This window comes from Hylaeus anthracinus, unplaced genomic scaffold (assembly GCF_026225885.1).
Source record: "Hylaeus anthracinus isolate JK02 unplaced genomic scaffold, UHH_iyHylAnth1.0_haploid 0, whole genome shotgun sequence".
NCBI lineage: Eukaryota > Metazoa > Arthropoda > Insecta > Hymenoptera > Colletidae > Hylaeus > Hylaeus anthracinus.
The window spans coordinates 16,287,789-16,298,515 of record NW_026533254.1 but is presented as its reverse complement, the minus strand read 5'-3'; the positions used below and the strand labels follow the sequence as shown (position 1 = coordinate 16,298,515).

General features: G+C 43.8%; 1 protein-coding gene across 6 annotated transcripts; it reads right to left on the bottom strand.

The window, feature by feature from the left end:
- Positions 1–582: 582 nt before the first annotated feature.
- LOC128890848 (uncharacterized) lies at positions 583–10,071 on the bottom strand. 6 transcript variants are annotated; one of them, XM_054149750.1, is made up of 7 exons: positions 9,778–10,071; positions 8,764–9,682; positions 6,347–6,513; positions 5,597–5,814; positions 4,783–4,857; positions 3,859–4,090; positions 1,207–2,270 (listed from the first exon to the last, which is right to left on the bottom strand). In XM_054149750.1, the coding sequence occupies exons 3-7, from the start codon at positions 6,507–6,509 to the stop codon at positions 2,152–2,154; spliced, it is 807 nt and encodes a 268-aa protein (XP_054005725.1). In that variant the 5' UTR covers positions 6,510–6,513; positions 8,764–9,682; positions 9,778–10,071; the 3' UTR covers positions 1,207–2,151. The 6 variants fall into 6 exon arrangements, with proteins under 6 accessions (XP_054005774.1, XP_054005725.1, XP_054005735.1 ...); XM_054149760.1 differs by having other exon boundaries at positions 9,209–9,682; XM_054149770.1 differs by having other exon boundaries at positions 9,225–9,682.
- Between the last annotated feature and the right edge of the window lie 656 nt (positions 10,072–10,727).

The window sequence follows — 10,727 nt, the reverse complement described above, 5'->3', positions numbered from 1 at the left end:
GCGTGCAGGTGGGTACACGACTAACCCACTCGACCGTACATCGTGTGCGAGGTTCCTACGGCCACGGCACATTATCTGTTGTCCGAAATGCTCGCGTGGGCCCAAAGTGTCGGGATTATTTAAAAATATTCTTTTCTCACGATCTCGATTCTCACCTCGGTGGTTCGATTTCGTGATTTACTAAAAAGCCCTAAAACCCGGCGACTTGCACGTCCCTACCGTTCCGTTCTCGAGTAATACGAAAAGATATCGCAGGAGTCACCATCGAAACACAAAATCCTGAAAATTCCCTCTGCGTGGTTGACGACGATATCAAAGTCGCGCTGTAAGCAGCAGTGCCGGAATAAATGAGAAAAATGGGACCCATAGATCGTCGATTAATCAGGATCGGTCGCGAATTCATTCCAGGAATGGACCGTTCGCATTCTTGGCCACGATCCAGCCACGTTATGCGCGCTTTAATACAAATCGAAAACCATTACATCTCTCGTTATACCGTCGCGAGAATAAATTCCTGAGATTCTTCTGATTAAAATGAATCCAAACGCGACGATTTCGTTTCGATTTTCTCATTTGATCGGGCACTATTGCACGAGCTCGACGCGATCAACTGCGATAGAAATGCTCCAGCAGAGAAACCTCTCGGTCTCGAGACACGTGATATCGGCTCGACGAACTTCGATCGCGCGTACTTGCCGAGGAGCGTTCGATTATCCTCTTTACTTCTCGGGGGAACATTGCACCGAAAAAGCACCCGTCCCTTCGCTCTGAACGTGAAAAACCATCTCGGTCCAGCCGTGGACCGGAACGCTCGAACGTGTTACTCGCTCGACATCAGCTGCGCGCTGTCATCCGCCGATCTGTGAAGCCGTCGTACGTCCGACAGCGAACGAATCGGCGTAGGATGCAACAACGAGAACGTGTGCGAGTGGCGATCTGAAAAATTCCAACAAGAATCGCGACGTTTTCGTCAGCGTCGAACCACTCGATCGGATATGGAGCGCGTCGAATGTTTTTGCTGCTTCGGGCAACTTGCCTGTGATACGAGTGACGTCGTAGACGACTGACGATTAGTAAACATTACTCGACCACATTCTCTGATAATTTCTCTGTTTTTTACAATACATCGTATTGGACAATATGTTGTACTGTCTTACGGTTGAATACGATACGAGTAGAGAAGTTGCCGTACTTGAAAAATAATTGATTGCTCGAAGCAACTATAGAAAGTTAGAAGCTCTATGATGCACTGCGGGTTGCACCTGTGCAAGCGTACGCACTAGTTTGCAGACTGCATGTGTACAGCTGTGTAATTTAATTTAAAAAGAACCTCCATCGCGAATATCAGATATTAAAATTAACATTCACGTAGAGTATTAAATATTATACTTGGCATTAATTTAGAATATTAAATGCAAGAACGTACTTTAATAGAGAATGTTAAAACGACGCATTAAAGGAGTCGGAGGTTATTGCCCTGCATAAGAATGAGATTTTAAACATGCGTGCACGGGAGTCACTAAAGCTCTACATAAAAAATCGCGCAATGCGACGGAAGCCTGCATCGATTAGATCTCTTTACGCGCGTATTCAACTACGATAATAAATCATTGGGACAAATGTCGCGGTAATCGCGTGGCACGTGATACAGACATAAACTCGATCCGTTTTAACATTACAAATTTCGAGTTCAGGGAAGTTTGAATGACTGAATGATTTGAAGTTATCGCTAACAAATAACGCGAGCGTTAGAGTCACGTTTCAAGTTATCAGCGATAATCTCGTTTCACGAACTTCTTACCTCGTGGCGTGTCCAAACATGTGCCAGCTAGTTCAATTTCATTTTTAACACTTCCGTCGTTCGAAGAAACTTTGGCGCAAATGTACAGGGTGTTCCTCGAGGCAATCGATTAATTTTTTTCAGTGTGCTCGACAGGGCACTTTGAACCGACATTGTCATTATTTTGTACCTTTTGATACAAAAAGAAACGAAAATGAAATATACAAACGAAAATGTTTATATCTTCAAGAGTCCCAAACGTGACTCAAAGGCACAGGTATAGCGCACCTGGGTGGATCGGTGGGGGAATACGCTCGGTGACCTTGAGCAGCCAATTGATTCAGCTTTCACTTCTCGTTCTCCGTTGCGCGTCATACTAAACGAAGCTTATCTCGATATCGTATAGAAATACATTCGTACCGTATCCGACATTTTCGGTTCAGAATGACCTGCCGAACGAGCTCGAATCCCATAATTCTTGCGACATTTCCTATCAAGTACAGAAAGTAAAAGATACAAGAATCATGCAATAGGGGTGCCAGGATTTATTTACAGGCAAGAGCTCGCGAAATTGATGCGACTGAAAGTTTTAAGGCAAGATTGAGTCAAGGCACACCCTTCAGCGAAACCAACCATTAATTTATGCGGAGTTAAAAATAAGGGGGGAATCGATCGCACATGTCTATAAGCGCGGCATCAAGGTCGCGAATAAGTGTCCGGGACGAATACATGAATTTGCTAATGCGCCAAAGTGTGTCTGTGTTACGAGTCGATTTCCATATTCCTTACCCTACAACGTTCGTGGAATTTCGCAGACGAGTGTTCGGAGCTGCGTCGTCGCATTCAAGGATCGAGTTATGCGCAACGAAAATGGAGCTCGCGGCTAAGGATCTTCCCAAAGTGCCCCCTTCTCTGCCCTTTCATACAGTGCAGACTCGTATAACGACCAAAACAATGATTGCAATTAAATGACTTAAATTTAATTCCACTGTATGAAATATTACGTTTGCCTGTTATCGGAGGTTCCGCTGTATTAGCAATCGCATCGTCGTGCACGCGAATCGAAAGACACGTGAGTGAAACATGCGATTATCCGTATGCAATTAGAACTAGCGATTAAATATATACAGTAACTTTGCCATATGCGAAGATCGATATATTTACATCGAGCCCATTATATATGCCACCTCGTGTCCGTTGCTATACACATTTCTACCGTCTACTTAAACCAAAACTATAGATTTCGTTAAAAAGATACAAGTGTCCTTGAACTGCTCTCGATGGTGATAAGATCGCAGAGTTATTTACACATCGATGGAGGTTAAGTATCGATCTACGTATGATTCTAATGAATTCCTCCACCTCGATCCTTAAAATATTCAATCTTTCATATTCGGTGTATAAATTAAAACGAAACGACCCGCGTGTATCTGGAACTTGCAATTACTTGCAAACTACTTTTCTCTAACGTACAATCTACTTGTTTCTGCCAGAGGTTCGATCTATTTTTTAAGAAAAGAAACAAAGGTCCAACAGAAAGAAAGAATGGCGTTTTAGTGTCGTTAACGAGTTAACTAAGAAGAATGGTAACAAAGAAGGGTGTGAAAGGTACGTCGCAAGAACTGTATTGGTTTAACATTGACAATAATAATACCGTTTGAAAAAAATATATTCCAATTATTATCTACGTAGCAAGGTGTACGTCTACATTCTACAAAAAATTATCACGCGTCTAATAAATAATATATCTCGACAAAAAGTTCGAAGAAAATTGAAATCTCTCATTCGGCGAACAGTTCTGCGTGACGTGATCTTCCCAAAGAGAGAAATGTCACCATGTACCGATCGACGAGAACCCAGTCACAACGATCGATTGATAAGAAACTAATTTTTATTAAAGCGTCAGACCACAAGGAAACAGGCACTAAGCTTACTTGCTAGTATAATTTATATAACGAAAGCGCGCGAATGGTGGCTAAAGGAGGATCTACGAGCGATAAGTAAGATTCGACAGTGCGAGAAAGCAACTCGATTGGAGAAAGTAAAGACAACTAACTCTTAGTCGTTTGGGATCGCACCTCTGATATCCGTGGATGGCTCGCTTCTAGAAAGCTCGCGATCGTTGCCCCTAAACGACGACGACTTCGACGGGCTTTTGCAGTGCGTGGACGTCTCGCTCTTGCCGTTCGAATTCTGATTCTGATGAGGAAAATGAAAGGTTGTGGTGTGGGGCCACGAGGCTGGCGGCGGGCTGCGTACGAGGTGCTCGTGCACTTGTGCCAACGTCAAAGGATCAGCGTCGCCAAACTCCTGAAAAGATTACGGATTACATCATTTTCTCTGAATACATTTTCGGTGGAATTTATTTATAGAACCTACTTAATGTACAAAACATTAAGCGTGGATAATTAAATGTCCCGTTTTAGGTGGGTCGCGTCGTGCATTATAGTACCGACTAACCGTTGTTGCTCGTTAAAACGCCATAAAACGCCAATAAGAAAAACGACGGAACTTCGCATCGGGCCTAATAAAGGGAAAAGCATCGCAAGCAAATGCCTCGCCTACAAACATAAACGATAGCTAGCCATGAAAGGACATTCCACGCGTGACCCAAAATTAAACGAGAACAGGAATTGTTCGAGTGATTCATCCAACGTAGTTTCCCGCTTCGTCGACGATTCCGACGTTAATTGGACGGATATAAAAAGATCGTTCAAATCGAAACCGTGATATCGGTCAAGAGACAACGGATAACTAATATTTCCATTAATAATCGCGGACCGGCTTCGTTCAGGGATAGCGTCAATCCATCCTAGAAAAATTCGTTGCTCGACAGAGAAGAAAGAATTATCCGCCGACCTTAGCCATCTCGTTAAGGTCGTTTTCGTGCGATACAAATGGCGCGGTATCAGATTCAGGCTATCATTAATAATGCAACGTGGGTCTCGATCGATGTTCCTTTTACGATATTACGGACAGAAATGAAATGAAATATCGCTTACCTGAGACATGAGAATGGCGTCGTCCGACTCGAACTCTTCTATGGACTCCACGAGGCTCTCTCGACTGGCCAGCACCTAAAAACCATAAACGCACAAAATGTAACAAAATATAAACGCATAAATATGTATCGCCGTGTAACTAAGAGTTACTCGATAATTAATTTTTTTAAATTTCTTTCTAAATTCTTTAAAATATTTTTCACTCTATCACCAACGATAATAATTTTTTGTTTTATTCGAAAGTGATCAGTGTTTTCGACGTTGCTATAGGTCGCTAAACTCGCCTCAACGTCAGCTAAACCATCGTATTCAGAAGAATCTATCATTATCGAAAATCTATTATGTTTATACTGCCTACCATATACTCCACTTGGATTATTTTTAAAATGTAGTTTTCCATTTATGGTCAAGGATAACTATTAATGGAATGCTCATAAACGCGAAATATTGATCTTTATTTTTAATTCAATCTATGACATTCAATAAAGTTCACTGAATGCTACCACTTGGACAACGTTTATAAATAGAAACTTCGCTATCGAAATAGAAGACTCTCGATGTCGTATGCAGATTATTTCGAGTGTTTCCAAGCTGAACAATCTCAAAAAGAGGTGGTGAATAGACCAACATTTTTATATACAGCGACGAGGGCGCGCACAGCAGAATAATGTCAGTAATCGTTGCTGTTACCAACTTTAAAGAACCGTGAATTATTTTCCGAGAGGTCATCGAGATGTTCCGGACGCGGATAACGCCGTATAATAGTTCCTTCATCCGGTCGTTTAGAAAGCAAGAGGAGGATATCGATTCAAACCTGCAGGAAAGGATTATCCTGTCGACTCAGTCTAAGTGCCTCCATATCCTGATCGATGTTTCGTGTTCTACCAGGTGTCAAGGTTAAAACGGAATGCGACGGCGACGGCTGACAGGCGACGACGACATCGACGGCTGCCACGCTCAAGGTCGACGGAATTCTCGATACCTGATTGTCATTTTCGCTACCGCTGCGCCTGCAAGTGTTCGTGATGATCGCTGAAACAGATATCATAGGACACAGTCAGCGAAATCGGTCTTTAAAGCGAGTCACCTTTCGTGCCGGTATCACCACTATACAGGGTGACTCTAAAACTGCAATTGGACTAATTATCTATTCTATTTAATCTTCCGATTAATTAATTATTTTCGTTCCGAATCCGATGCTCTATTTTGGTTGTTAGTCAACTAATCGTAATTTACTTGATTGGGAACATTTTGATTCTCGCTTTAAGTCCTCGTTACACAAAAGTCGATTATTAATACCTAGAAATGTATAAGTAAATAAATCGCACGAGAAGACGTTTATAACTTTATTTATATTTATAAATGACTATATTTGACCAACTATATTAATTCGCTATCGATTGAACGTACCCTCATTTTTATGTTCGCTTCGCTACGCGTCGTCCTTATTGCACAATTTATTTACTTATACACTTCTAGTCATTAACAATGAACTTTTATATACCGAAAAGCGATCGTTGATATAATTAATTCCAGGATATTATTTTAAAGAAGAACCACTTACCGGGTGTCTCGACTTTCGGAGCCCGTTCCATCTCCTCCTCCTCGTTGATCTTCATTCCTAGTGTCAACTTTTTCGACTTAAAAAAGCTCGAGAGAAACGCTACGCCCTTACGCTTTACACGATCGTATCGTTGAGCGTTCTCCGATGACACGTGTATCATCATTCGTCTGAAACCGAAAAATACACCACCCGTTACTGTGACAAATATCAAGGGAACTGTTTCCACCTCGTTCCACCTTGACCGAAACTACCGTCGAGGTTTACTCTGTTTCGTTCAAATAAATTAAGATACTTCATAATAAACCACGTTGTATAACGTTACATAATCTACCATACGTGGTAATTAATATCGCATATATCTAAAAATCAAGATGATAAAATAGTAAAATAAAAATATACATGTACAGATATAAAAAGTAATTCTAACATCGAATTTAAATAATTTTGTTTTAAAGATGATAGAACACGAAGATGAATATATTACCCATTTAATCAAAATTTTTCAAATTTTATTCGTGGAACGTTCGAAGCGTGAGACACGCGGATCAACAAACGTGAGATCGTAACTTTTACGGGAAACGAAGAAATTAGTCTCTACTATCATGAAAGGCTCGAACGAGATAAAAGATGGTATATTATCGTATCACTGCGCGAACATCGACGAATCTCTCCAAGGCTCGACTGAAAACAGGAAAAAAAATCTTGTCGTCGCGACTCGAGATCAAGCGAAGTTCATTCCACGAAAGTCCCCGGCCACTCCTTGCCCGTCTTTGAGAGGGAACTGGTCATTGTCAGAGAAATAACGAGCAACGACTATAGATACTTCAACGCCGGTAGATGTAAATACGCGTTCGCGAACAAAACAAAATTTTCCTCGCCGTCGGACCGTTTTATCGAGCCGTCGTACTCCGAACGAATTTAACCCTTTCGAACCAGCCGCTTACACAAGACATCATCCAGTCAATAATTTATGCATGCGCTCGCACGCGTGTGTTATGCATATTAATAAGTTAATACAGAAACGATTGGTCCGGATCGGTCGAACCGCGACGTGACAACAGAGAGCGAAAACAGTGGATTAAATATAACGTAAGAAGGATGTATTTCTGTTCTTCGTTTATTCAGAAGAAGCTCTTAAAATGATCCATTGGAATATAAATACTCTACGATATTAATAATTACTTCAAGAATTCCTCTATCGGAGAGATCTTTCACATTTTTAATCTCTGTTCATCGTACCGGACGCGGTTACGCTTGCGTTAAGTGCAAAGAGCAACCTTTGAAAGAGAAACACGGCTGATAGTGCGATAGCGGCGCGAATTGCGTAAAGCTGGTTCCCATTGAAAGAGTCAACACGTCCGCAGGAGGATACCAGTCACGGAAGTCCGATACGGTAGTCGTTTCGCGGGTGATCGCGAGTCCATGGGAGCAGTGACGATCCACAGCGGTCGCATTGCCAACTGCAGCTGCAGAAGGGTGTGCTCTCCTGCTCCTCGCAAGGACCTTTGCGCAGCTGCGAGCGAACGTCGAATGGGAGCGAGCGAGACGAGGCGAGAGAGCGTGCGTGAAGCGGCAAAATAAAAACGAAGCTAAAAAAGAAAAAGCAGCGAGGACAGTGGCGTGCGATGAGGCCACCGCGAAGTGTTTGGGAAGTAGGTAACGGAGGTTGGGTCTCCACGACCAGCGTACCCCGCTTCACCCTTACGCACTTGTTACTTTCCGCGGGGAAATGGATTCTTATCCGGATGAAGAATTTCAGACGACGCGCGTCGACTGCGGACTTTACGTCGAGATAGTACGTAACATTTTACGGGATACGTTCTACTGTTTATCAACGTGGAGGTATAATTAATTATTTTGTGAGGAGGACACAAAGGGTGTACACCTGTAGACGCTTTAAAAGTAAAGTGATATTAGTATTTCATTTCGAGGAAGTGCGTATGACACCTGCTCTTGGAGACTTATGGGTGAAAAATCGATTTTTCGGATTTCACTATTATTCTAATCGTAAGCGTTTTATCCAATAAAGCCTTCCTTAATTTTTCAGTGAAATTGATTTATACGGAGATAATTCGGGAAACTTTTATTTAAAAAAGTAATGGAAAGAGAGTGTCTGAAAATTTCGTCTTCGTTTCTCTTGAAAAATTATTAACCATTAACCCCTGTCTCTTGGGAGTAGGTCACACACTTTCAAGAGCCGTTCAGCCCGCGTTATCGTATTCGTGTACGCCATAAATTCGTAAAATCCGCCGTCAACTCATCACCTGTCCGACCTAAATCGCGGCGTTCGAGCTCTTTGACCGATGCGAGGCGTTCTTATCAACCGCAGAAGCACTGCCTCCAGCTAGTCAATGAACGTCTGTCACTAGCACCGAGCATTATTCTTCATTCAAGTTCCCATGTAAAGGCACACATACCCCCGAGAACGATCACGCCACGCTGTGGAAATCAATCACTACGGACACGAAAGTCCTTCCGTCCAACTTCGATCAAACATTCGCCGGTTTCGAGTCCCCGAACCCTCCTCCAGCTATCGACACCCCGGTGCGGTGTTCTCGCGGTTCGCGTTCCTCTCTCAGAACGCCCATGGGCGTTCACCGCACGCCATCGACAGCGGCAAACGGAGATGATCCGTCGGGACGCGAAGGATGGATTCCCTGAGAGCTATCCTCGTCGACTGGATAACGACGTTCGCGGAAAGTCGGGTGTTTTTCCACGAGAGCATCTCTCGTGCACCGCTGCCGGCGATCGATCGTGTCGTCCTCCACCCGCTGGAGACGGCGGAGCCTCGTGAATCGGGGACGTAGCGCGCCACGACGCCCACCGTCTCCGAGGATCCCTTCTTCCGCGAACAATACTTACTCAGAGGTGGACGCACCTGGCTATCGTTCATTTTCTCCAGCGCGGTCGCCGCCACGGCGCCCAACCTCCGCGACACGGCTGACGGGGTGAACGTGCACTTGATCGCGTTCGCGTCGCGACTACGGCGCCGTCAGGCCCGCGTTACCCCCGCGGCCGGGGGATGGGCGATAGGAACCACCCTCCACGCGGTTGGCTGCGAGCAGAAAACCGACGTAGCGAGCCACGCGTCGCCCACGGACACGCGCACTTCCACGACTAACCCCTCTTCTCTCTTTTTTTTTCTTTTTTATTTGTTACTTTCGCTGGCAACCCGCTGCTTTCCAAGACGCCTACCCTCTCCCTCTCCCAGCTCCCTCGCCGTGTCGCTATTCTCTCTCCTTTCTCTCTTGGTTGCTCCACTCCCGTCGAGCTTTCGTCTTCTTCCTCGTCCCTCTACTTTGCCGGTGTCGTCCACGGGTCACGCGCGGCTGAGACCTGGCCAGAAACGTACACAAGGGTGGTTCGTGAGTAAGACTACTACTTTGAATGGGAGGAAAGATAGGTCAGCGGTATGCTCGCTGTTGACTCACGGTAGACGCGTTTCGCGGGCTGGAACCGTCTCGGGAATTTTTTAAACGCGGAACCCCGAGAAGCCCGATTATTTGCGAAGATTTTACCGCGAGTGTATGCAAAGTACTGCCCTCGATACTGTTTATTGTTGCTTCGGCTCGAGCGACCGTTGACTCGAGAGGTTGCTGCGAAGATACATCTCGACCGGCTGCACTTCAAACCGGTGACGCACGCGTATCGACGCGACGCCCGCTAATGCAAATCTTCGGCGTTTTTCGTTGTATCGGGCTGTCTGGAAAGTCCATGCCGATTTTTAGTAGGCGTTACAGGTCTGTATGTTTCAGAACGGATGAAAACAAATGAGATGTGTATCATTCCTTAACAGGTGGAAAGGTTGTGGAACAAAATAGTAAACATATGATTCAATAAATATACATCAAGATTCGAATGTGCCTTTGTATTTTTCTTGAAAATAGGCACGAACTTTCCGGACAACCCAATACTTTCACGGGGTTATTACCGAACGATCGCTCGCCGATTCGTTGATAATATTCTTGGTAAGGTGCGATGAAAACTGTACGAAGATTATTTTGCGATTATTTCGCATCAGAGAGTAACGCAGCGTACGTCTACCTACGGTTGAACAAACGAAATATTCCGTGAAAGTATCATTAATTGACCGCGAAAATTAGTCGAAACGCGACCAATTAAGTATTTCGTGAGAAAATATGGAAAGCGATAATTTCGAAAGTTATTTGTACTATACAGAGCGTATCACGTAATTTCAATTATACTTATCGCGAGGCGAACTTACAATTAGCCTACTTTTAAATATTAATTACTATACCCCTATTGTCCCTTTCTTTTTTTAAACAAAAAGTTTCTAACGCAACAGAGATGTTACATCACGTAACCGTAACCGTAACTGATAACTTTATCATCTTTGTTATGAAAGTACATTCCCTAACCA